General features: G+C 48.1%; 2 protein-coding genes across 11 annotated transcripts in view; one reads left to right on the top strand and one right to left on the bottom strand.

The window, feature by feature from the left end:
* Positions 1-1,484: 1,484 nt before the first annotated feature.
* On the top strand, positions 1,485-25,052 carry LOC137843530 (uncharacterized). 2 transcript variants are annotated; one of them, XM_068658859.1, is made up of 7 exons: positions 1,485-1,823; positions 7,957-8,128; positions 15,788-15,868; positions 16,115-16,234; positions 16,866-17,003; positions 20,479-20,665; positions 24,557-25,052. In XM_068658859.1, the coding sequence occupies exons 1-6, from the start codon at positions 1,555-1,557 to the stop codon at positions 20,542-20,544; spliced, it is 846 nt and encodes a 281-aa protein (XP_068514960.1). In that variant the 5' UTR covers positions 1,485-1,554; the 3' UTR covers positions 20,545-20,665; positions 24,557-25,052. The 2 variants fall into 2 exon arrangements, with proteins under 2 accessions (XP_068514960.1, XP_068514961.1); XM_068658860.1 differs by lacking the exons at positions 16,115-16,234; positions 24,557-25,052 and having other exon boundaries at positions 20,479-22,040.
* Positions 9,263-27,091, bottom strand: part of CASZ1 (castor zinc finger 1) — a 204,309-nt gene continuing 186,480 nt past the window's right edge. For 8 of the 9 annotated variants that reach the window (XM_068658838.1, XM_068658836.1, XM_068658837.1 and 5 more), the window contains 6 exons: positions 25,845-26,043; positions 25,143-25,314; positions 22,047-22,195; positions 19,910-20,144; positions 18,231-18,524; positions 9,263-14,862 (listed from right to left, as the gene is read on the bottom strand). In XM_068658838.1, coding sequence (XP_068514939.1) covers positions 13,607-14,862; positions 18,231-18,524; positions 19,910-20,144; positions 22,047-22,195; positions 25,143-25,314; positions 25,845-26,043 — 2,305 coding nt within the window. In that variant the 3' untranslated portion in view covers positions 9,263-13,606. The remainder of the gene's footprint in view (positions 14,863-18,230; positions 18,525-19,909; positions 20,145-22,046; positions 22,196-25,142; positions 25,315-25,844; positions 26,044-27,091) is intronic. The other variant, XM_068658843.1, reaches the window with a different exon arrangement.

The raw sequence follows: 27,091 nt of genomic DNA, 5'->3' as shown, positions 1-27,091 counted from the left end.
CTCCGTCTCTCTCTCCGCTGTTTAACGTTCACAAAGAACGTCACGTTTAGCTAAAACAGGGCAAATTTGAAAGTGTTTAAAAGGACAGGCTTTTATTAAGGGATGGCACTTCTCATTTCTCCATGCCAAGAATCCTTGTGAGAAGAAAACACGACTGAACGCAGGGATGTAATGAAAAAGTGTTGTCCTGCCTGTGTACATTTTATATACATAGAAGGTTTTGAAAATAGAAAGTGCCTGGACAACAGCAGTTGGTGAAATGTGGAAAATATGTTGCTGAGGTATGTGCCTTGCAGAGTGACTTACGAGGTTTACAGTACAAGCATCCCTGCGGGTTCATTTTTCCCCCCTTTCCTTCATGTTCCCAGTGTTCAATTAATTTACCTTAAGATTTCTGGTGCAGAGTAAAAGGCAGTTTTCCTCAACTGCCCTTTTTCCTCCCTCAGCTTTTGCTCCTTGCAACCTTTACCGGCTGAATAGGTCACGTTTTTTCCTTACCCCAGCCCCATATGAATCACAGAAAGCTCCCTCGTAGCCCATTGCTCAAAAAATCTGACTCTGGGCCTCTGGCTGCTGATGGGGTCTTGCGTACTTCGTTGAAGAGATCCAGCCCACCAGAAGGGAATTTGGAAGAAGCCAGACCTTCTTGCCAGTAGGTATTTTTGGGAATCATGAGTGTTATTCTTCAGCCTCTAATTTCTTGCCTTTCTTTCCAGCATAGCAGGAGTTTCAGGGCAAGTGTTTTGGTCCCAGTGAACCACGTAGCCTGCCTGCTAACTTGTGATTATTTTTTCTTTTTTTTTTTTGACTAGAAACAAGCTTCTTGTATCAGCTGCTGTTTAGCTCAACAGCTAGTAGGCACTGAGATCACATCATGTTAACTAAAGGTGACCAGGTAGCGAACCCTTTTTCTGCAGAACAAGACAGACAGCACCGGCAGGCAGTCACTCACCAGCTGCATAATTCAAGGACTGTGTTTTAGTGTAACCAGCCTGGGCTTTGGCAGAGAAGACAACACTCAGGTTGGTGAGTTCAGTGGGTTCTCAGCATGGTTTCTGTAGGTTCTTGGTACAGGGTAGAAAATGGGTGAAGGGAGCTCCCTCTAAAGAGTGTCATTTGGGCACGTTCCAGTGAAACCCTGTGAGCCTGTGCTCTCCCCTAGAGGAATTAACGTCAGGCTGGTGCTTTCCAGTAATTTAAGGATATAAAAGCTCCCTTTTCAATAGCTCCAAGAGAAACACGGGGAACTCAAAAAAAATGTGACAAAGTGTGAAGGGATTAAAAGAGACATGTCTCCTGATCGTCTTTGTCCAACCTTCCTCGCCCCTGGATGTGACAAATCAGCTCTATGTGCACCTTTGTCAGAAGCAGGAACAATTTTCTATTGCCTTTTGCATGGCCAGGGTGTTCCCTAACAGAGTTTGGGATCAGAAAGGAGGTGGATTGCAGGGTCCCTCATGCTCTTGCTAATTTGCTGCGTGACACTTTGCAGAACCTTTTACTTGTAGTGTGCCTCAGTTTCCCCATGCGACGACAAAAAGTACTGACCGGTGAATGCTGAGTTGCGACAAGAAAAAGCAAACTTTGGGGGCCAGGTTTCATGCCAGGTCCTGCAGCTCACACCAGAGCCCCAGCCCGTTACCAGCTGTGCCCTGCAGCACACCGCCCAGCTGCACCCAATGTCCCCAGCTGCTGATGGCCAGGGCTGCACAGCTGTGGGAGAGGAGCTGCTCCCCCGTCCTGAGCAGTCTGTGCTGCCCAGCCTTCGAGGCAGACATTTTAGACCTGGCCTTTGCACATTGCGACTCGGCTGCTTCTGGCAAGTAAGTGCTTTTTAATAACTGTGTTCTCTCTTGGTTTTGTCCTTGGTAGACTGGGGGAACTGGCTGCGTTTCCAGTGGGCACCTCACCCTGCGGTGGGGTTTGCTGGCAGGGCTCCCCAGCTCCCCCAGTGTGTGCTGGTAGGAGGCAACGTGCTGGGCTGCTGCCTGGGCAGAGACATGAGACAAAACCCGGTCTGTGTCTGCCCTGGTGCTCACATTTGCAGTGCCTTCTACAGAAACAGAGGCTGCCTGCCCTTTGGTGTGGCACTGTGATGCTTGGGGGAAACCAAGGTGGGACAGCAGGGCCAGGGCTGCTTTTTGGTGCAGCCCTGCTGTGTTCAGGTCGGGGTCTCCGTGCCTGGCCAGAGCCTTCACACCCGGCAGGCTGTGGAGCACGTGAAGTGTTTCCCAAGGCTTTGGTGACGGGGAGCTTTGGAAGGTCCCTTCCATGTGGTGGAGTCTTTTGTGCAGCACAAATTGCCTGTGGTGGTGAGCCAGCACACCAAAAGCTCAAGGTGAGTCTTCCAGCCTGGACTCGGGCTCTGTCCCACTGCTACTGCAAACCAAGAGCTTGGCCTCCAGAGATAGGAAATGTAAATAAACACTGCTGGCAGGTGAAACGGAGGAAATGATTTACCTGAGGGTGCAGGAGAGTGTCCAGCTTCCTTCATTTTCCCTTTCATCCTCCTATCTCCCAGCCCGTGCTGCTTCATCGGGAGCCAGCCTTTGTGGTCACCCTTGAGCTGTGTCCGCCTGGTATGCTGATGGGAGGCTGGCCCTTACCGCAGCCTACGCTGTCAAAAAAATAAAAAATAAAATAGTGCAAGTGTAGCTAAGGTGAATCTAGGGTAGCAGGGAAGAGGGAGGATGGAGGGCAGGGCCCAAGTCCTTCCCTTGCTGTGCAGCAGAAGCTCTGAGCTGCGCACTTGTAGATCGAGGGGCTGGCATGGTCTCTCACAGCTCAGGGAAAAAAAACAATCCCATCCCCAAAAGGGAGCAAGCACTAACCTAATAAAGGCACCAGCTGGACGAAGGGAAAACCGGCTCTTTGGAAAAAAAAAAAAAAAAAAAAAGCTCCTTTCATTAGAAAAATAATATATTTCATCCTAATAAGGTAAAAATATTTGAAATGGGGCAGAAGTGAGCACTAGGCAGCATCTGTCAGGCCCTTTCTGGAAAGGGGAAGATTATTAAACTCAATTACAATTTATTTTTGTAAAGTGTCTTTCAGACTAAAAATCTCCCCAAATGCTTTGCAAGGACTGCTCAGGGGTTACTTACAGTATGGAGCATCTTAGAAGAATGCCCCTGTTCCCCCCCCAGTCCCTCTTAAGTCCCTCTTTTCTGCATCTGCTGAAGGATTTAACCTTTTTTTTTTTTTTTTTGCTTCTGTATTTATGCAAATGATGAGAGATCTTTCGTGATGCTAGCTACAAGAACATGCCTGGAGAGGGGCTGGGGGGGGGAATTGATGTTGCATTTTTTGGTTTCAGATAAAATACTTGCTTCTCTCTAGGACTGTGTCTCCCGAGTGAGGAGGTGATTGCCGGGTAGGGCTGATTCAGAGCATCGACGAGTACAGCTGGTGCATTTGTTGCCTATTTTTCTTTTCACGTCTGTCACTTTGCCAGCTCGCTTGTCTGTCTCTCAGTTACTCTGTCTGCTTGGCGTGGCTGTTCCTACAGCATCCCCGCTGGTGTTTCAGCCCTCCGTCGTGCCTGCCTGTCTCCTGTTGCCCGATGCTCTTCTCTTTTGCCCCCTACCACTTCAGACACCGGCTGCTTTCAACTTTGTCCCTCCACTTAGATAGGCTGGCACTGAGGTTTTATCTGTGTGGAGCCAGAGCAGCACCTCTTTAAAATTAATTTCTGTAACGATTTAATTAAAGTAGAGGAAGTTTTGGGGTGGATATCCTTCCATCTCCTTGAACAGTTTACTTTAGTTAAAGCAGCTTAAACTGACGTGTGCATGCACAAAAGGCTCTGTGCTAAACTCCTGCAGCTTTCCGACGCGGAGGATCTGCTCTTTGCTCCCTGCCCTCAGACAGCACGAACAGCAGGTGCTGTTAGTTGGTAACACCAACTCTTCCACCACAGCAGATACAAGTTTTGGTGTGAAAGGGAGGTTGGGGCTTGCAGTCTCGTCCATTCCCCAGAATGAGCTAGGTGCCAGGAGCTGGAGCATCACGCTGTTGCACCTGGGTTTTGCCTCCTTTTGTTCCCAACTCTAAAAACCTGAGGCAGAGCCCGATCCCTCACCTACAGCAGAGGAGCACCGTGCATGTCCCCGGTCCCTGCTGGCTGCAGGGAGCCCTCCCTGTGCAGGTGGCTCCATCCCAGCCTTGGGGACAGGCAGGGGGACACGCTGCTGCCCGGCCACCAGCCAGAGCTGTTCCCCCTCCATCCCCTGGGCACAGCCGGGATGGGGCTCGCAGGGTCAGTGCCTGGTGGCTGGGCGACCCAGCTCGGTTCCCTCTGACTTGCTTTGGGTGCAAATCTTGGCTTTGTTTTATCCTCACTGATGCTGGGGACTGTGGGGCTCTGGTATCTCAGCAGAGCTTGGCTGGGGATCGCAGGAGAGTCCCAGGGACCGCTGGTGACAGCAAGGGCACGGGGCAGAAGCTGTGGGTAATGAGAGCACGAGGCAGCACCCAGCCCTGTGGGAAGGGAAGGGGGCAGGGAAAGGCTCCTTAGTCTGCCTGTCAGATAAATCTTTGTCTGTTTACTTAAATCCTCAGTGTTTCTTCATTTGTTTGTTTAAAAGTTTCCCTGCCAAAAAAGAGCAAAAGGAAGGAGGGAAGCCGCCTCCATCGGTCACCCCTCCTCATCAGGATGGGGCTGGGGCACTTCAGGGACAAGAGCAGGACCCGGGCCCAGAGCACCCAGCCCCACTCCCATCTGCTGAGCCAGCGCCGACCCGTGCAGCAGGACGCGTGGTAGGGATGCCAGGAGCCCCCCTCCTGCCCCAGGGCCACCACGAAGAACTTGTCCTCCCTTCCACCACCCGCTGGAGCTGCAGGTGCTGTGCGGTGCCTTTCTGCCCCCTTTGCCAGCCCCCAGCCCTTTGGGAGAGGCTGCTGCCTCCTGAGGGAGGTGCTGGCGGCTTGCAGGTACCCATAAAATACAGCAGGTGTAAGAGATGGCAGCCGTGCAGGTCCTTCACACGCTGGTGTGTGCTTCATTCACCCCAGTTTGGTCAAATTAAGCCAAGTTCAGCTTTGGTTTGTAGAGAAAGACAGAAATCATTTATTCATTTGCATGTTTGTGTATATGTGAAACTCAGAAATTCCCAGCTACCTGTTGGTTTGGAGTAGGTGTGAGCCCGAGAAGTCTTTAAAGTTCACATTCCCATTGAAGATGATGTGAGAGTTCATTGTCAAGTCCTAAAGCTTCAGTCCTCTGGAATGCGACTGGGGGGGAAGGGAAGAGGGAGAGATTTGCTTGGCTCCTCTCCTCCCTTTTCCCCAAGAGCTTCCCCTGTGGAAGGGCTTCCCGTGGCCGTTCAGGGAGGCACCTGCGGCTCTGAGAGCACGGGGCTGTGCCCGGCTGCTAGAGCCCAGAGGTGCAAATCTCAGCCGGGACCCCAGCAGCTGATGCCGTCTGTGGGCACCACGTAGTGGGATTGTTGGTGCAGAACCTTACTGCATGGAAAGGGTTTGTGCTTTGCATTGCTATGCCCAATGAAAAAAAAATAATATATATATATATAAAAATATATATATATAAATATATATATATATTTTTTTTTTTTCTGGGAAGATTAAGACATTTGTTACCTATTAGCTACTTGTTATCTATTAATGGCTGTTTTCTGTCTTAGCTCCCATACCTGAACAACACGGACTGTACCATAAGTTGGCTCGATTCTTTTTTTCCTCTCCATTGTGCGATTTTTTTTTTTTCCTTTTGTGTCTGTGTTTTGTCAAAGTGTCCATTTCTGGCCTCTTGTCCTGTCACAGGGATGAGGCTGTGTTAGAATAACTCTTGCTGGTCTTCTAAGAGAGCTGGGAGCCTCCAGACCCCCCCAGTCAGGGGCAGGTCCCATTTCCCCATCAGTAGGTTTCTCTAAAGCTGCAGCAGCAGGGGTGCACATCCCCTGCCCTGCCTTGGGGACTCTCCTGAAGCTGGGCTCCCCGGGCAGCCTCCTACCCAGGGACTCCACCAGTGCCCTTCTCTGCTAAAATCCTCCTCCCTTCCAAATTTCATTCTCTAGAGGCATGAAGGTGGGCTCATCTGACCGCCCTGTTTCCCTAGCAGGTCTCCAAGCCTTTCTTAATGTCAATCTGCTGCAGGAAGCCAGCGCTGAGCCTCAGTCCTTCCAGCTGGAAGTTATGCCCAGTATGTGTTGTGCGTCATAAAGCTGCCTCTCCTCTGTACCAGCAAACATCAGAATTCCGAATTTCCTTCTGCCAGGGTGTAGGAGGCATTGTGCTACCAGAGTAAATATCCTCCCGGCCAGGCATGCTTTCCTGCATTCCCTGCTCAGCTGAGCAAGCTGCGCGGGGTTTCTCTGGGCACCAGCTCTGCACACCTGCTGCTGGCTGCCCTCGTGCTAGACTAGCTGTAAGAAGTAGCTGGACAAATTGTGATTATCATCTTTCTGAGGCACCAGGGTGGCCATTACCCTTATTCTAGGCCAACACGGATATTCTCTTGTCTTTATTTCTGTCCATATCAGTCTGTACGGCTCCAGCAAGGACAGGTCTGCGTGCTTAGGCTGGGCTAGGCGTGTTTGGCTAATGGCATCTAAAAACCAGGGTGATGGGAAGCAGCAGCAGAACCATCTGCCCTCCTATTCTGTGTCCTAGCATACTTTGAATGCTGCTTCTTTGAGGCAATTGAACTTTTGCTGCCTGTATTGGTTTAAAGTCTATGAATCATCTGGAAAGGAGAAGGCAGGGCTCCTCTCTCAGGGCTCCTCTGCTTGAGCTGCACATTTGGGCTGGTGCCAAGGGATATTCCCTCTGTGGGTGCCTGTGTTGGTGGGTGCTGCACAAGGTCCATAGTGTGCTGAAAAGCAGTACCGAGTGCCTTGTGTAAATCAGGCAGTGTAGTTTTGTGGATGTGTGCGTAACTCTAGGGACCTGCACTCCAAAACCACTGTTAGAGGGACAGGCTTGATGTAATCAATACATAACAGCAGCAACTGCTCCGTTTTTGTCCAGACTTCCAAACAAGCAGCTTCACCAGGTGCCCGCTGCCACTTTGCCTTCCCTGCCCGAGGCTCCCCGAGCTCATGGGCTGGATGCAGAGCTGCAGAGCTGCACTGTCACAGTTGGGAGGGCTTGGAACAAATGCAGTGGTTGAGGCTTTGATTTGCTCAACTCGCTGCTTCTCCCACGACTTAGTCATTCCTTTACGGAGTGCAGTGAGAGCTCCGCAGAGAGCAGGCAAGTTCCAGCAGGAGCTTTCAAACCGTGAGTCGTGTCGTGCCCCCCCCGGAAAGGCAGTGATGTAAATATCCCGTGTGCTGTGGGCAGAGCTCCAGTGAGAACAAACCTCCGTGCTCCGAGGTCGGATTAGGAGCGTGTTCAGATAATGACATCTGAAAACAGGATGGCTGGGAGCTGCAGCAGAGCGACCAGGGGGCTTTGAAAGAGAGAGGAGTCTAATCCTCTCAGCTAATAAGGAGGCAGCTGCTGCCAGTGCGTCAGGCTTGGCAAGCTTTGCTCGCTGCTCCTGGGCTCCCTGACCGGTGGCAGGGAGGACGGGGCGCAGGCACCCAGCTGCTGCAATGGTGGGGGACGAACAAAGCAGGAGGGGGTTTCTTGGCTGTTTTTGGGTAAAACAAGACCTTTGTCATTGCTCCTTGCTCCCTCACTCCCATAGCACAGGGCAGGGCAGGCAGCAGAGCTGTGTTCCCCACCAGGCCAGCTTCTCGGTGCAGGTTTGGCCCTGCAGAGGCTGCCGTTGAGGCCGAGGGGCTGTCTGCAGACACCCAAACGCCTGCCCGTGGTGCAGAACCTCCCGGGAGCTCAATCCTGGCATCTGCTGCCTGTCCCCGTCTGCCTCGCTCAGAGCAGGGCCGCTGGTGTGGCCCTGCCCAGGCCTGGCACGAGTCTCAGGTAGGAGAACGGTGGGGACAAGCTGCACCCAGTGCCCAGGCTTTTATCTAATCTCTTGTTCCTTTGCAGCCAGCGCTCACAACTGCTGGATCGGCTGCACCACGGCGGTGCTGTGTGGCACTGTGGATGTAAGGACACCCTCTTGCCTGGAAAAGACTTTCACATCTCCAGGGGCAGTTGCTTCACTTTGCACATGCCACGTACAAGTATCATCAGCAGGAGGAAGCTATGGAGTGGCCAGGTAGGAATGCTTTCTTTCAGATCCTGATGTATGGCATGCAGATTTATGTATTCTTGTGCTACCAAAATATTATGGCTTCAGCACTGCATTTTAGTGTTTATTAGTGGAGTTAGCAGTCCCACCCCGTCCATGCAGACAACATGTTCCATTCATGCTCCGTTTCTATTTGCTAGGGTGACAGTCGAACATGTATTGACTTAGTGAGCTCTGCATGTCACTGTAACATTTCAAGTGGGTTACAGCAGGCACAGTGCCACTGTGGATCCCAGCTCACCACCGTGAGTTTGGAGGCCAACGTGGGAAGAGAGAAGTCAAAATGCAAGCAGCTGCATCTCTAATTCAGGCCCCCGATTAGCAAATCACAGAGGTGTTAGCATCGCTTCCATCAGGGGCCCTGATGAATACTTCAAATAAAACTGCAGGGCTGCTTAAAAAGTTTGAAGCCAGAGTCTGTAAAAAGAGAAGCCTGTTCTTTTTGCACTTATCACCATAGTGCTGGTGCTAAAACAGTGGCTGTTAAAATGGGTGCAGGGACATTACTGGGACCGTGGTGCCTTAAAAGACCTGAACTGCTCCAAGACTTGTTAGCTGTCCAAAAAATAAAACACCTCCTCAATCAAGAAGACAACTCGATCACTTGAAACTTTGTTGTTTTTTTTTTTCCAGTTTTTATTGAGTGAAAATGTCAAACCTTGCATCAGTCATGCAAAAAAAAATCAAATAAATAAAACACATATATTAAATTTCTAATAGCACTAAATTCAAGTGGAAAAATATTCAGTTCTTAATAACGCAGGTGCTGAAGAGACCAGATTCAAGTAAATCAGAGCACACCATCCTGTTTAGGGTGTTTTTTTTCACTTTCTGCATTTTTGTCTCAAAACCTATATATATATCTATATATCTATATATATGTATATACATATAGATATATACACACACACATATATATGTGCATACATATTATTTTTATATTTATATATATACACATACATATTTATAAAACATTAAAAAGAGCATTGGTGGTTCAAGCATTTATTTCCCCCCTCCCCCACGGAAAGAAAAAAATAAAACAACAACAAAACAAAAAAATTACACATTTAAAATTCAAAATGAGCTAGCAATGGCTTATAGTCCTAGTGTGCAATATGGATATTACAAAAGGCTAGAATTCTCCCTCTTTGTCTTTTTTTTTCTTTTTTTTTCTTTTTTTAAAGTTTTTTTTTTTTTGCTACATTGGAAAAAAATTTTTTACTTTTTTTTTTCTTTACAAAATTCCTTCCACGCAGACTTTAATCCAGTTGAGTTTGTGGCTAGAATGAACAATCTAGTCAATAGTTTTTATTTTATTTCATTTTTTGCTCTTCAGCAGTGAATGGTAGCAGAATCAGGAGGGTCCATCTCAAGGTTTATTTTGTTTGTTTTTCATTTTGTTTTGGACAGAACAGTTCCGTTTCCTCTCTCCTCTTTCCCCCTCCTCATACAGTTCGTTGAATCTCTCTCTCTTTCTCTGGTCAGTCTTTTAAGCACTTATTTCAATAGCATTGTATTAACAGTCCTGTTGATATGATAGCTTGAAGTGAAAACCACCTTGCTGTCATAGGGATCTTTGTGCTGTTGGGGCCTTTGTTCAGAAAAGCACTTAAGCATGGGCTTAAATCTCTGCCGGATCGGAAGGCATGTGCTTAAGAGTTTTGCTGAATTAAAGCCTTAACATGGCAGAATAAAAAGACGGGTTTAACTTTGACTTTGTTGTTGTTGTTGCAAATATAGACGTAAGAGCTTTACAGAAACAAGGCTTGGAGAAGGTAGGACAAGAAGTGCACCGGGGGTGGGACGAGCCCGCTGCCGGCTCTGGCTGCGAGGGCAGCGTGGCCACGGCCCTGCCAGGGAACCTGGGGGACCCTGGCCCTCTAGGGTCGGCCCCGCACGGGTGCCGAGTTTAGCAGTAACCTGCTGGGAGAGAAATCTCATACCCTGTGCCAGCTCCTGGAGAGGAGGTGAGAAAGGACTGGGAGAAAAGCTGAGACGTCGGGGAGAAGTAGGGTGCCTTGGGGGAGAAAATGGTGTGCATAGATAAACACAGGCCCCTCTGGCACGTGCAGAACGGCCCCGTGTCAGCACGGATCCCGGCCCGGTGGTGCTGACCACACCTGCCTCAAGCTGCCTCTGGGATGATGCACATCGTCCTGCTCCAGCCACCAGCACCCTCTGCCCCTCTCCTCCGCACCTTGCTGCTTCCCACACCGTCCTGTGTGGCCACTGCTGCGATGGGGCTGGGGCAGAGGTTCAGGCGCCGTGCCCGGGTGCGGGTTCCCAGCCAGTGGCAGCAGGGACGTGGCCCCTCTGTCCTGAGTGCTACCGAGTGGCCGAGGTGAGCCCCGGCCTTGGCACCGCCACCGGGCTGCCCCGCACACCCTGCTGACAGCGCTCACGGGTGGGTTTCACCTAACGCCTGCAGGATGCGGTGCCGAAGGCCGTGGGCTCGGTCCTGTCCCCCCAAAAAGTCAGTGCCATCCATCAGGGTGGTTTCAGTGGTACAGAGTAAAAAACAGCTACTCGGCAAGACGGGGCGTGTGTTACGGCCGAGGGTTCCTCCTGGAGCCCATCACCTCGGTATCTGGGTAGTTGAGTATGGGAAACATGTACAAGTACAGAACCTGCAGCAAATGCTGGTAAAATTAGGATTTTTTTACCCCATCCCAGTTCTATAAATTCCAGGTCCTCGTTCCCTCACTCGGCCCCAGGAACGAGAGCTTCATTATATTCAAGAATCGGGTTGTGCTAGAAAACACACAACTGAGGGCAGGGGATATACCAAACAAAACAAAAACAAACAAAAAAAAATGAAACCCTATAAAAATAAAAGCCACACAAATAACTGATAGAGGAAAAGAACTCCAAAGTATTAAATAAACTACAAACTAGTAATAACAATATTTCATTTGTTTTGTTTTCATTTGTTTCATCTCTACAAAATTCAAGTTAAAATTCGGAATCGTGCAGCTCCGGTCAGTGCTAGGAGTGTGAAGTCAGCCTCAAAACGTAGACTTAAGGCCCCCCTCCCCTGCCACCCCCTACAAACAAACACTAAATTGAAAAAAAATAATAATAATAAAAGAGAATAAAAATTGCACACAATTAACCGTATCTAAGGGCTGTCCAGAAGGCAGGTGACCCCCCCTCATCCCCCTGGCATGGGTTGTCTCTCTTTTGTTCTATATATAGGAATAACCTTTACAGGAAAAATACTGTACAACTTCTTAATATTTTTTTTTGCCTTTCTTTTTGAAACATTATCTGAGCATTCTCTCCCCACATTTACGCAGCTGATCTGCTTGTTTATAAATCAGACCTGATCTGCACCAGTTCCTTAGGGAAATAATAATAATAATAATAAAAAAAAGGCAACCTAAACTCCTCGAGGCTTTTTTCTGTTCAGGGTGGAAACAAATTACGGGGATCCCTTGGAGCTGAAGTGCTCTTGGAGGGGGGGCTGCATGTCATTGGAAAAAAAATAACTAGATTTAAACAACAACAAAAAAAGGGGACAAACTTCAGACACAAGGAACCTTTTGCTAGGCTGGTATACTTACAAACTGGCACTGAAATAGCTATTATCAGAACTAATTCATACAGCTAGTCCTTCTGGAGCCTGTGTTTATGTAGACAAGCCCTCTTTCTCAGACTCAGGTGAGGACTTGGGGTCAAACAGCTACTGTCTCACCTGTCAGAGTCCTGGGCAGCCTCCTGTAGTGTGTGTTCCCAGACTGGGCTAGGAAGAGAGAGCAGGGAAGTGCCTGTAACCAGGGGAAAGCCCAAGCTTCTGGAGGTGGCAGGTCCCAACGTGGTAATCCATTTGCTCGTGCAGTGCCCAAGCTATTAGCCCTACTTGGCAAAATTTATCAGCGTGGACCCAGAAATGCATTAATTTTTTTAGCTGGACTACATCCTGGCCTCAGCTGGCATCTCCCCCATCTCTCTGGGCCACGCAGGCTGCTGCAGCCTCGTGTTTTGTGGCTGCAAACCCCATGCCTGGGCCAATAGCTCCGCAGGTGCTGCAGAACAGCCCCCGCTTAGTGCTGAGCAAAGGAGACCCCAGGCGGAGCAGAACATCCCGCGGGGGGACCCTGACCGCCTGCCTGCCTCCGCAGTGGCGCCTTCACCTTCTCCCAGAAGTCACCAGAGCTACATTTCAGTCCATGCAGAAAGCCAGACTTGTCCGTCCCCGAGGAAAGGCCGGGGAGGAGGGCTTGGGGGTGTGGGGACATACCTGTCATGGTGCGACTGCGCGGGTCAGCGAGCAAGTAGTATTGGCAAGGCTGCGTTAACGGCTGGGACGCTCTCCTGCGAGAACGGCGCTCCTCGTGCTGCGCCGCGGCACAGCGTGCCAGCTCACAACCTCCTGACTCTACCGAGTCCTCCTGAGATGGGGATACTGAAGCACCACAAAAACGCCTCGCCCTCCGCAGAGGGGAGGCACCTGGGGGTTGGGATGAGATGGAACTGGATGGGAGATTAACCCCAGTCCTCCAGTGTGACAAACCCTTTATCTGCCCGCTGCGCCCTTCCCGAGTTACTTCAGCTGAATCCCTACAGGCAGAGCAGCAGGGATGGGGAGAGGTGCCCTACAGCTGCAGACAGAGAAAGTTTTACAATATAAATAGCATTCAAAATTATTATCATTAATAGTAAAAAGGATCTGGAAGAACAGAGGAGTGTCCCATTCCCACCCCTGCTCATTCATTAATGCGTCCTCATTTATGTGACAATAAATACCCACTCCCACCCTTGCTGTCTGATGCCATCCATTTAATGCTGGAGAAAGGAGAGAGAGAGAGGGAGAAAGGGGGGGGAGAGAGCGCACCCCTCACCCCCTCCTTCCCACTGGCAAAAGCTGAGCTAGTCGTCTTTGTGACACCAATTCCTTGCATGTTATATATGTGTGTGTGTGTGTACATTATATATATAGAAGAGACACACACACAAATATATATTTCTAAAATTCATTACCTGTTGTTCCCACCCACCCCCCTCCAAGAAGTGGAGATTATTATTAATATCGTACAACTGAAAACATGGAAAAATAAAACCCAGAAAGAAAAATGGGGGGGATAGAACCCCACCTATAACAAAGGGTCCCCAGATGGGCGCAGGCCCAACGCACCATTCGGGGGGCAAGGAGAAGCAGCTGGTACCCTCGAGGTCCGTGTCTGTATAAAAGGGTATTTTTTGGCTGCGTCCTGCCCCCGTGTTCTGTGATCTGCAGAACGAAGTGATGCAGCACCAGTCCCGCTGCGAACCTGTCTCTTATGGGGCCTGTGGATTATGGGTTTCCTTCCTTCCTCTCTCTCGTGCGTGTGCCACGGAGTTTGTTTTTCATTTGCCATCCCAATCTTTGTTCTTGCCTCATATGGGGTCCTCTTAGTAATTCTGTGTAAGAGCAAAACCAAACCACTGCTGCTGTTGTCTCTAAGATTAAGGAGAAGCTGCTGGAGCAACGGTAGAGGCTGGGGCAGCAGCTGGAGCCGGAGCAGGAGTTGAGGCTGGAGTAAGGGCTGGGGCTGGCTCGCCCTGTGGCCTGGAAGCATCGCCATGGTCTGTGGAAGAAGCGGCCTCCTCTGGTTCCCCATCATCTTTAGTGGCCAGGCCCTCAGGGTCGGGCAGCGATTCTTCAGAATCTGTGTTCAGATCTTCCTCTTCATCATCCTCCTCGTCGTCGTCATCGTCATCCTCCTCTTCATCATCCTCCTCTTCTTCGTTCATCTCCTCCTCGTCATCCTCTTCGTCCTCTTGGGAAGAGTCATCCTCGTCCTCCACATCGCCGGAGCCAGACGCCGCTGCCCCCCTCTCCTGAGGGGTGGTCCCGGCCCTGCTCGGGGACGGACCCTCAGTGGCTTCCGACTGCTTCTTGCTGAGGTCCAGGGAATCATTGAGGCCCACGCCTGCCGCGTTCTGCAGGAAGAAGAGGGAGCTGTTGTTGTCAGTGCTGAGGTTGAGGGAACTGTCCAGGTTGATGGAAGAGTTCTGGATGTCATACTCGAGAGTGGAGTGGGCGAGGCCCTCGGGGCCGGGCGAGATGGCAGGCAGCTCCCCTCGCTCCTGCTTCTCGTGTTTGCGCTTGTGCGAGTCCATCTGGGACATGCCCACCACCGTGTGTTTGCAGCCAGGGTAGGTGCAGTGGAAGTGGGAGCACTTGAGTTTGTACTTGCAGTCAGGCACCTCGCAGTCCACGCTTGAGCTGAACTGGCAGAAGCCAGCAGCGCTGATGACGTCCTGCTTGCCGTGGTGCTTGCGGTGGGCTGTCACCTTGGTGCTGTCAGTGCAGCGGAAGCCGCAGCGCAGACAGTGGAAGTGTGTGCTATTGCCAGAGAACTGACAGTCTGGGAAGTTGCAGCTCAGCGAAGACTTGAATCGCTTGAAGTCGTCCAATACCAGGTTGTCAACGCGATCGTGGTGCTGGGCGTGCTTGTACATGTGGGTACGGCCGCAGAACTTGTAGCCGCAATTCTCCCGCGTGCAGTGGTAGTGGGTAACCTTGAGAGAGAATTGGCAGCTCGAGTCCTTGCAGTCCTCGTAGAGGTCGTAGCGCCGGAATCCCTCCAGCATCATCCCCTCATCCAGCATTTTGCGTGAAGATGCAGTCTTGCGGCGCTTGCCAAACGGGGACATGTCCTCAATAATCCAAAAACGCTTTTTGGCCCCCGAGGCAGTTGGCATAGTGATGGTATTCCCTGAGGAGAGAAAGCGAAGAGTGGCGTTGCTGACAGGCAGGGCTCTCCTCATCCCCTAACCGTCCTGGCAAGCTCTGTACCTGCCAAGGCGCAGCTGCAACTGCTCCCACCCAGCAGCTTCGCAGGCTCTAAGGGAGCCTCAGCTCTGCGCCCATGGGTGGCTGCTGCCCACTGCCCATCGCTTCCCTCAATTTTCAGCACATCCACCTTGCCTCTAACTGCCTTTCTCATTTAGCTTAGGCCGAGTACTAGCTGCTCCTTCTCTGTTTTGCAACTCTCTCAGTTTCTCCTGCTTCTTAGTAATCTCTAGTCCTGTTTTCCTCTTCAATCAGACTTTAATGCAGAGTTTACATTGGTCCAGACCAAGGACCGAGGTGTTTTACCAGAGTTCACTGGGGTTCAAGTGGTGAATGAGTGTAAGTAGTCTAAAAACTGGCACGTGTGTAATGTTTTCCCCTATCCAGGCTCTTCGTGAGCAGGACACCGTAATGCACTGCAACTGCCAAGGACAGCAGGAAGTGAAGGAAGATCCCATGCGTGATTGAAAGTGCAAGGGGGGGGATTTATAGAAATAGGATGGACTTTGGCCAGGAGTCTGCAACATCCCTCACTGTAATGAGCCTACATATTACGATGAGTGCACTTAGAAAGACAGATGGACAGATGTTCAATGGGGCTAATTCTCATCATCACTAGCCAGTGGACTCTGAGAGAAAATACCAGTTCCACAGCTTTCCCTTGGGTCTCAAAAATCACATGATGCCCCTAGTAAATAAAGAGCCCTCATCTGTCTTCCAGTTTCATTCACAGGGCCAGCATAACTGGCTACTGCTCACGTCCCCTAGGATCAAGCCTGACATCAAGGACTCGACCTCATTATATCTGTTAACTTTTTTTTTTCCTCTCCTCTCCCTGCTATTTCCAGAATCAAACCACAATCTCCAGTATCAACATGCAGCGCAGACAAGGTTGGAGGCAAGAAGAATTTCTCACCAGGTGCAAAATTGTAAGTGTAATTGGAAATTATAGCTTGCAACTGAAACATACTTTTTTTTTTTTTTTTTTTTTTTTTTTTTTCTTTCCCCTCCATCTTCATGCTTAAACTGCCAACCTCTTAAGAAGAGGCATGATTTGTGACATGCAGTGCCTGGGGCCTGAGAGTCCAGAGCAGCTTGCATCCTCATCTAGGAAACTGAAGAAACAGTCATTTGTTTGAATGTTGTAGAATTATTTTTTTCTGGCTGATAAGCAGGTATTAAAAGTGATGGATGCTATTTTCGCCATATCTGGCCCTTCGGTTGACAACCCTTTAAACGAAGGTGGCGATCATCCAAGGAAGCCTCCAAAAGTTAAACTGACACTACTGATAGATGTAAGTCTACGGGCAGGGTAGCAGCAAGCTAATCTCCTCGTACAGTGGGTTGTTCACGTGCCTGGGCTGCACAGATTGCGGGGTGAGCAAAGAGCAAAAGATTTTTCCACCCCTCAGACTGCGAGTAGGGATGCCAGCTTGGGGCAGCCGTGGTGAGACCACTTTAGTGACTTCTAAGGGGGTAGGAACTGCTTATTAAGGCTAATTTAGGCAGCCTACCAGTGGAGGAGTAACTTTCTATCCCTATCGGTTTTATTATAGCAAACTTAGCTATAGAATCTGTGGCCACTGTCTGCTCCCCCTTGCAAACATATTGTAAAACACACTTCTGCTTCCAGGCAGATCACTGCCTGCACTAATCACTGCTATCCAGATCAACTCCTTACTCCTTCATTTAAAAAAAATTGCAGCCAAACCACCAAGTCTTTCATCATTAATATGGGTGGTAATCGTGTCTGCCTTCAGACAGCAATACAAGATAAGACATTTTAGAAAAAAGACGGACTATCTGCAAAATAAGCAGAATTTAGATTTGACCCTTTTTAAACTCGGTGTATCTGCCCAGCTCTTACAACAGTTCAAACAGATGTATTTATAACTTTAGTTAAACCAATTTTGTTTTCTCATACAGCCAAAGTTTCAGAGCAAGTGTATGAAAAAGAAAGAAGATAACCTACTACACTCATTAGCCACTAGACAGAATTCAGTCCCTAATGCCCAGCTGAAGATTACAAGCCTCAACAGATTTAATCCCAAGCAAACCTCAATGGTAAGCACATGCCATAAGCTTGTCTTTAAAATTAATATTAATGTAAACATTCAGGAAACTATATGAAGATCTACAGGTAAAAAGAAAAGAAACTTAAAAATATATAATTAGAAGAAAGCACAGCACAAGGTAAGATATTTCAGGTCACATGCAAATCAGTTAAAAAAAGGGCAAAAAAAATGGTTTCTTGTGTATTTTGTTCCTTGGAACACACTGCTCTGGACAGGGCAAGGGTGCTTCTCCTGCCAAGTCGTGTGACAAAAACCTCTGAACTTCCAAGTAGAGCTGGTCTTCCAGCCATACTCCCAACCATTCGCCTTGGATTTGCACATTACTACACATGCACACACTAAAGCCAGCAGGAAGAATGACTGGGACATTTATAGGCTGCCAGAATCCTCTTTAGTGTGAACTTTAAGCACAAATATGTTCTTAATTAACTAGAAAAGAGCTGGGAGTTGGGAAAAGAAGCCAAAGCTGAGACACACCCTAAAAACCATTCCCAGCTGGAATGAGAATCCCCAGCCTGAGACATCTCTGATCTTAGTCACACATGGGAAACATGGCAGCTTGAAACTAAAACTCTCGGTGTATTTTCTGCAGCTGTAAGAGCAGATGCAAATAACAGAGTGTGAGAAACAGCCTGAGATGTCTGATGATGTCATGGTAGTGACACTGACTGTACTTCCCTCTGTTACTTGCACTGGGGAAAGCAGCTCTGAATTTTACGGCTTTATATATGAATAGGAGGCAGTGAAGCTTAAAGGAGCTATAAAAATACTGGAACTGGGCACCCTGTCAGACATTCACCTGCAGAGATGTGTGCAGCAGACTGATAGGCCCTGAGCTGGGTGGCCTACAAGATCTAAGCTGGAAGTCCAAGCCCCATAAATGCTACATAAGCAAAAGTTTGCTTTGTGGCCACCCCGCTGTTATTAAGAGGCAAAAAGTGGATTTTAACTGTGGATTTTGTTAGATTTATCTCACGGTTTGGAATTGGTGGAAATCACTCTGAATTTTTCCCAATGATTTGCTGTGGTTTTGGCTGTGGTTACTGCATCAGCAGAGAACTGGAGCAGGCATGGAAGGGCCCTTGGATAAAGTTAAGTGAGGCACAGAGTGACACAGGCTTTCTTTTACTGACCCAAAGGTGCCGAGAAAAACGTGGGCAGGGTGAGTGGGGAAGGAGATGGGCAAAGGACACTAAGAGAGAAAGCAAAGTGTTACCTGCTGCATCCTGAACTAAGGGAACGTCACTTTTTACTGGAGTTGGAGTGGCAATGATGGGCGAAAACCCAGTGGTGCTGGCGGCAGGCATGACAATGCCTCTGCTGGATCCAAGAGTGGCACTGAGCAGAGAGTATGAGAGACAAGATGGAGAAAAAAGATAGGGGAGGGTGGGAAGGGGAGACCTAAGCAGGGCTTGTGAGAAAGATGGAGGCAGAGGTGGTGGCTGAGGTTGTGGTACATTGTGGGTAGCATCATCGGCAGCAGCAGTAGCAGTAGAAGGAACCAGGCAGCCTGGAGAATGTGGAGAGAAAAAAAAAAAAAAGCAGAAAAAAAAAGAAAAACAAAAACAAACAAAAACAAAACAAAACAAAAAAACACAAAAGAACCAAAATGAGAACCCAGGAGCGGAAGCAATATGATGAAAATGGAAAATACATTCACAAATGTATGAAACAGAATTGTAACAGAGAAGAAACGGAAGGTGAGGAACTGACAGCATCAGGAAGAGGAGGGTTGTCTGTGCAGAAGGTAAGGTGGCTGTAGTGGCGTGGGGGAAGAGCCACAGGCTTTCAAGCAGAAATTCCTGCTTGTTTGGTCCTTGTTCATTTATCTGGTGCCAGCTTGTACCAACTAACAGCCGTGAGGGTTGTCTTACACCTTGGGCAGGTGGACTTGCTCACTACCATTTCCTAGGATGAGTGACTTGGGCTGAATGGTGTGCTGAGAAGGGAGAGAGAGCTAGGAAGTGCTGTCCCACCAGAACTCTTTGGAGGAGCTTTGATGCCATGGGGCACCCACTGTCATGCCCCAGCAGTGTTTGTATGAAGGTAACATGTGGTTAGAGGTGCTATCTGATAACCTTCACCTGTCTGGGGTGGGAAGGCAGAGTAGGAAAACGTATTTGAAATTAAAGCAAACTCAGAGAGGTGGCTTATCTAGAATGTATCACCTAACACTGGGAAGGAGAGCTAAGAGATCCCTGAATCAACACTAGATGATAACAGAATTCATAAAAGAAACCACGCTACTGAAGAGATAATTGTGTAACACGGGGCAGTGGGAGATGGCTACCCATTATCCTTGCAAGCAGGAAACAATGGCAGAAACTTACTGCAAAAAAGAGGAGAACGATGGAGGTCTCCTCTGTGCAACACTTGACAAAGTGGCACAAGAGGCACGAGGCAGGGAGCTCAGTGAGCTGCTTTTATATGTTGCTTTCTGAAGATGCGGTAGTCTTTTTTTCCCTCCTGTATATAATATTTGCTATTGTACAGCCTCTCTGTACCTCAACAGTATCAGAAAAAATGCCCGACTTCAGATGCTGCACAAAGAAATACAAAAAGATAATGGGAAATGCCAGGGACAGAAGAGCCCTGCAACATTTTTTTTTTCCTTTTAAATCAGTTATTCAAAGAGATCCACTCCAAGACAGAGGATAAAAACCTCTCTTCAGGGGAGAAGAAAGATATGCTGTTAGTTCATGGACCCTTGAAGTGCACATTCTGACGGATCTCTTCTCAAAAAAGATGGAGGGAGCTACGTTAGTAAGAGGAACTATCGTAAAGCTGTTGCAATTTGTATTTTAAGGTGCAGTTGTCCTTTGGCCTCTCTTCATGAGTTTATCACCCAAGAGAGCAGGCAACTGATGATCCATGTCACCCCCCCTTCTTCCTTACCTGCTGATGTACTCTCGTTGCCCACTGGAGTGCTGGAGCAGCTGCGGTCCATATTGGAAGATTCAGAGGAGATTCCCCCTGGGCTACAGCCAGTGTAATCCATGTACTCATCTGTTTCAGTGTCCATCATGCTCGGGGGTCCCTGAAAGGAAGCTGGGGTTCCTGATGAGGCTGGGCTGGGTGCCATGCTGCCAACCTGGGGGAGATTTTCATTTCTTGGAGTGTGGCCAATAACCTGCAGCAAGAAAACAGGACGGGGACTTTCACACCAAAAGCACGATGCCAAGACCAAAACCATCTGTCTGCATGTTTATTTCCCTCTGCCACTGCTCATGAGGGATAACTGGAACATGCTCGTGAGTGGAACCCATGGCACTGTGGCTAGGAGCATGAATCTTCCTTCACTGGGAGCTCAGAGCATTAAACTTGGCACATGTATTCTGGTATGTGAATTGTGATGCGCTCAGAGGCTGGGAGTGTTAATCTTGGCACCAATATCCTGGTGTGTGGATTCTGATGCATTCAAAAGCAGGAGGTGTTAATCTTGGCATTGCTACCTTACTGTGTAGGTCCTGCTGCATTTAGAGACTGGGAATACGACTACCGACATGCCTGCCCTAGTGCCTGCATGCTGAGACACGGCGACAGGGGATCGCAGACTGAAACCAGTGACCTGTGTGTCTGCTGCTGTACTCTGCTCACGTGCAGCTGCCGTGGCCTGGCATGGCGTGGTCTCCTCTGGATAGTTACACCTGGGTAGGTACCCAGAAGCAATGTATAGCCAAACACACCATTAAATGCCTGCCGAGCACTCACAAATGGGAAAAAAATGGAGTTAGGATGGTTAAATGCAAACAGGCAATGGCAGTGCAGCAATCTGTGAGCTTTGCTACATGCCCCGATTTGTGGTTTCTTCCTCTTTTTGCTATTTGCTGGTCTGCTCCATGGGGTAAGCTCAGCAGTAGATTAAGATGTGCACTGTATGCTCTTGGGGTTGCTTTGGCCACAATTACTGCTTTTCCACTGCTAATGTGACATGGGATTGCCAGTGAGGGAGGTGGAAGTCAAAACTGGCATTTTCTGCTCTGCGTGTACTAGGAGGTGTAGGGCTCTGTAGTGGAGGAAGATTTGTTTGTTAAATCTGAGTTTGATTCTTGTACCTGAGCACTTAATTTTAAGAACAAAAGCTGCTGTAACAGTAACACCAGTTCCTTGGTATGTGTGAGCTCATTAATTCCAACGGCAGGAGACTGGAATGATTAACTTTTTGACAGTACTTGACAGCTAACAGGGACCTCTCAGTCCCGTGTTGTGGAATGGAGGAGGGTTCCCATCTTGCTTCTACAGGTAGCACCTTTTGCTTCTCACATACCAGATGTCCTTAGGGTTAGATTTAGTCACAGGTGTTCAAATAAATGCAGCTCATTTCATCTCCTAAGTCAGTGCAAGTTAATGCAACCAAGGAGTAAGAAGAACAAACAGGAGGCTGCAGGACTGCTGCCATTCTGAACAGTAGGGCAGTGCTGCAGTTGAACCTCTTCAATTTATTCATGAAACAGAAAAACCTAATCTGGCAGTTGCTCTTGGTTGTGTTAGACAAAAGTGACTGCACTGCCCTGGTACTTCCTGAGAGAGGACAAGGAGAGCCCCAGTGGAAGGCCAAATCAGTAAAGGAAGAGAAATCTTGAAACTGGTGTTTCTAGATGGAAGCAGCAAATAATTGTTTATGTGCAACAGGAAATGTTTGCTTTAACCAGCATGTTCAATTCTTCCACATCCTAAGCACTTTAATTTTAATAAGCCAATTGGTGTATACTGAGAGCGTGGGGAGGGAGTGCATGCAAGTTATAAATATGAATATTTTAGTGTTATCCTTCTCAAATGTTTTTCTCCACAACTCACGAGGAAAGGCTGTTTAGACTAAGTAATGCTTTGATGTTGTCTCTCCTCATATGACAGGCGTCAAACCAGCTAAAACTAGCTTAGGTGAACGCACACATCCCAGGTGCATCCCCCAGTGCAGACGTGTCCTTAGGAGCTTGGTATGAGCATCTTGGCATCAGTGCAGTTCTGCAGCCAGCAGCCGAAGGGACTATCACTACATACAGAGCTACAACATAAATAACCAGCCAGTCACCTGAGTAGGAACACGATCAAAATTCTTCCCCAGCATCCGTCTCATGTGCTTTCTGGCATGGGATGTCATTTGGTGCTTGAGCAGGAAGGAGAACTGGCAGCCCTCTCGAATACAGTGGAAGTGGCTGTTCACCTGGTTGTATTTGCAACCTGCAGACACAAAGCCAAGGTATGTAGTACAGGAAAGGTACCGAGAGAGAGCAAGACTGTAGGGAAGATGGTCTGGAGACAGGACAAGGCTGCTGCTCTATGGATTTTTGGTAGACTGGAGATTGTCAATGGTCATGGGTTCTTCAGGAACAGTCCTGAATGACAGAAACCACATTTTTTTTGCCTGCTGAGCAACTGCAGGAGAGGATTATAGGGTACAGAGATTTAAAAAGTGGGCCAGAACTGCATACTGGCCCCATCCCTCCTTATGTGAAGACAAAGAAAGTTGCCATTATGTCTAGCAGTGCCTATTGCTCCCCAGTCTGAGCTAGTGCCTTTTGCTTTTCAGTGGGAACAAAACCAAGACTTTTAACCGTATCACAGGATTTACAATTGAAAATACATGCTCACAATTAGATTTGAAATGAAAAGTTCTTTTTTTTCCCTTTAACTGTGCTCTCAGAACAGAAGAGCAGTCTCTTAAAAGCCCCAGCTCTGGACAGTGTATGCTCTCTGGTCAGATGGACAGAGCCAGAAAGTGTTTATTGCCACTCCACGTTTGTAGTGCAGGAGGGGCAGCTACTAAACAACAATTTCTACAATTTCTATACTTTCTGGTATACTTTTTATACTTTTCTATACAGCACTTCACACATTCTGCTCCTGGCACACACTGCCATGCATGCTGGGAGTTTGCGTACCTTGTTAAGGTGCTGCATTCAATAGCTGATAAATAATGGCTTGTTGCAGCTAAAGCAATATCAGCAGTCAGGTTCTGTCTGTTCTCCGTCAGCCCCTGTACATCATCTTATAGACGTTCAGGTACAGGGCTACAGACAGCCCCAGTTTTATTCATCTCTCTACACCCATCTGCCTTTACTTACATACACACATATTTGTCTCTCTCCCTCCCTCTCCACCTATGCTTACAGGCACAAAAACGTATCTATAAAAGTCTATCTGTTGATGCAGTGTGTGTTAATAAACTTACACAGCCCCTAAAGCAGGCTGGTGCTTCTGCACCTGCTATATGCATATTTAACCTAAAAGAGAGAGCTGCACAGAGAAGCAAACGTGCATTTACACGTTGGTATAACCATCGACACCCACACAAACACATCCAGCTACCCCATCCTGTCGTGCTGCCTGTCTCTACATAGGCAAATGCAGAGTGTTGGTTAAAACGTACGTTTAATGCATGGCAAGCCCAAGCTATAGGCGTATGTACATCCCTCTGGATGCAAGTACCCCTTCACTCCCAAAATAAACACTGCTGACACATGCACAGCCTGCAGACAGCTCGCTGCCAAACAGCTCCTGAATCACCCAGCCCATCTTTAGCTCACAGATAGCGTTTTATGTGCAAGCCAAGTTGCTGTTTGTTTAGGTATTCCACTCCCCCACAGCCCCACCTCGTTTGCCCTCCCCATCACGTCGCTGTTCTTCGGGATGAAGAACAAACAGTGCTGGCGGGATTGAAATGGTATCAGCAAAGGGCAGGTGAAGACTCGCCCGTTGCCAGGGCAGCCGTGTAGGCTGGGTGTCATATATCATTGTCCTGCTTTGTCTAGCCCCTGCTATCACCTGAAACACCTAAAGTTGAGTAAATAACAGCAACTGCTGAATCTACTGACATGTGTAAATGAGCCCTAGGTGAGTACTGGCACTGGAGTGTTGACACTTATTACCCTGGTTACCACAAACAAGTTGCCATTTGAGTATACATTTTTTTTATGCATGCAAAGCTGAAAAGTTTGGCCCTGGTTATGGTGGCTGCAATGCCCAAGAAAGAACAGCATCGGGCAGGAGGCATGGTATGGCCAAGAAGGACGGAAGTGTTTATTCTGAAATAGTGTTATTTCTGTGTTATTCTGAAATCTCTTTTGTTTCAGCCTTAAGCCAGGACTGATAGGGAAGGCTGGGTCTGTGACAACAGCAAGGCACAAGACAACTACGTGACTCCCAGTTAGTGAATGCCAGCCCATCAGGATGGATCTCAGATGGAGCTCTCCCTAGGGACTCGCCCTGGCGCACAGCAATGGGCTTCAGCTCGAGGATACCTCCCTGGGAACCCATTCTGCTCTCTGCTGTTGCTCATTTTTTTAACAGCTCTACATTAGAGGCCCGAAAATTTAGTAACTGCTGCAGTGCTGCTAATGGTTTTGGCAAGTGGGCATGCCACGGTCTGAGGCTGTGCACACTGCAGGTGTTTCCTTTGGTCGTGGCTGGGCTCGAGGCACAGCACCGGCTCCCTGCTGCTCACAAGTGGCTGTGGAGAATGGGGTCAGAAGAGGAAGGAGCAGGTTACTGAATGCCCTTCTCCATACCTCTGTCTCATGCTATTTACCCTTTGGCTTTCAGTATGCAGCCCTGGCAACAGCTACAAAAAAAAAACAACAAAAAAGTCATCTGAAGCTGCCTGGAGTCAGGTGAAGCAGCAACTGGAGGTCAGTGCAGAAGGACCTTTGAACAAGAGCTTCATCAGAACAGACATTTCCCATATGCTTTTTTTTTTTTTTTTTGCTCCTAAGAGCACCCTTCAACTCTGCCCAAGACAGGCATTGGGCCCAAAGACGGTAAAGTGCCAAAAAATGGAAAAAAAAAGAAAAAAAGATTGCCTTAACAGATCATGACCAGCAGGGAACCTGTATCTCCAGGTAAGTATATATATAGGTGTATGCATATATATATATAATCCTCTATACTACAGCTTCTAGTCATTTAAGATCTTTGGTCTATTTGAGAAAAAAGGAACCCTCATGCTTCAACTCAGGCAGATCAGGAGCAGATTTCTGTTTGATTCTGTTTCTTGTTTGTTTAGTGATTTAATAACCAAATACATCTCTAGCATAGCTCACATGCTCTAACTCGTGGTATTCTTAGCCTGGATGTAGAAACGACTACATGGGAAGGGTGAGGGGGCGTGGGGGGAGAGGAGAAGACTCACCCAGTCTGCCACACTCTTCTCGCTTGGTAAAATACTTGAAGCCATTGGCTGCCCTTCTTTCTGCCTTCTCATGTTTTTTCACATGCCAGGGCAGCTTGGTGGTGATGTTAGTCACAAAGTAGCAGCCAGGACGAAGACAGTGGTAATGCCCTCGCATCCTGAATTCACAGTGCTAGAGGGGAGCAAAAAGGTGGGTTGCTTTAAGCAGATCTAGAACAAATGCACTCTCGTTTGCCTGCTACTAATGCTGTCCCTGCAAGAGAGGCCCGAACTGATACTCGGCATCATATCTACTTCATCTTCCATAAGCCACAATGCAATCTTGTTCCCTGTCATGTATTCTGCATGGCACCATTCTACACATGAATGACCCCAACACACAGCTAAGATTCCATCACTTCCCCCTAACTGGTGGCTTTTCAAAGTAGTCATCACCAATTTTTATTCTACTTCATCTTGAGTCTCTTAGATCATTCAAGTTTCCTCATCTCATCATTTCAATTCAACACAAAAGCAGTGGGATTCTCTGTTTGATGGAAACCAAACATTTTGCTAGACCAATTGAGGCCCTTCCATGGCTCTGTCATTAGACCAGGACTGAACCTCTTGGCCTCACTTCCTATTGTGTTGTCTACTTATTCTTGCCCATGCTTTTCCCGTGCATGTCCTCAGGCCAGGACACTGCTTTTGAATTCCTCTTACCTGGTTTGGACAGAGACACTGCAGCGAATAGTAAGCAAACTGGTCTCGCACATTCACCAAATTATTGTTGGGGTTGATGTGGTCCAGGCAGTGGGATTCTGCTTTGCCAGAGGTTTTGCACACATACTTGCAGTTCCCAAAGAGACAGTGGAAGTGGAATTTGTTGGCATACTTGCAGTCCGTTGCCAGGCAGGGATCACTGGAATACATCCAAAACCCAATCATCACCTTCACTCATTTCACACATTTGTTTCTTTGCCAACATTTAATTCAAGGGGAGCCCAGCTGAAGCCTCTGTTCCAAACATGGCCTACAGATTTCCCATAGCCACCTTCCTCTTTAGTAAAATTGATGCTGGCGACCCTACTGCAATGCTAGCAAGCTACTGCACTTTCTTGATTAAGATTGTTAAAATAACAGCAGTGCATGGTGGGATCTGTAGTCTTTCAGGGCCACACTTCTAATCTAAAGCTCTCTCTCGAGGTCTGGCTAGGTACTGGTATTCCCTTTCTGCCTGTACTTGTCTTAGTGGTGATTTGGATTGTTTCTATTGTCTCCGTTTTGTATAACTGAAATGAAACTCCTGGGTATGCACACTGGAAGATGCCAGGGCTTCCCCTAATTAGACAAGACCTGCAGTGGTCTATTTAATCAGATAAACAGTTTTGGTACCTTACCCCCTCTGCCCAGCCCATGGATTTCAGGTTGCACACACAGATCAGAAGTAGCTGACCCTTGATCTCTTGGATCCCAAGCACTGTACCCACTGTTAGCTACTCAGAGGTGTGAAGTGGAGTTAATGCACATCTCTGAAAGCAGGCAAATGACTATTCATTTATAGCCCAGAGCGTGATACTCTACCAACCTGAACAGCTAAGCTGTAATGCCTAACCTGATCGTGCCCTCCTGTAACCAACCTAGCTGCACAGAATGTCAGGAGACTGACTACACTTGTGGAAGAGTTCAGCCAGAACAGCAAAACTGACAAAGCTGAAGTGAGAGAGGGTGCTCCCTGTTCCTCAAGCTACCGAGGGCTCCATTCCTGCTTAAGGCAGAGTCCAAGCACTTGTGTCTCCTCTACTACCTGACCCCCCGGCTTCTTCAATGAAAAAGATGAAGCTGTAACACTCAGTGTTACAGGTGACATTTGTATGAAAAGGCCACAGATCTTATTTGGGGACAAATCCCAAAGAAATCCAACATTTTTTTCATCAATCATTTGTAAATATCTGCTGTTAGTTACCTTA

The sequence above is a fragment of the Anas acuta genome, chromosome 22 (assembly GCF_963932015.1).
Source record: "Anas acuta chromosome 22, bAnaAcu1.1, whole genome shotgun sequence".
Classification (NCBI taxonomy): domain Eukaryota; kingdom Metazoa; phylum Chordata; class Aves; order Anseriformes; family Anatidae; genus Anas; species Anas acuta.
The sequence above is the reverse complement of the archived record's forward strand: the minus strand, read 5'-3'. Positions and strand labels throughout refer to the sequence as shown.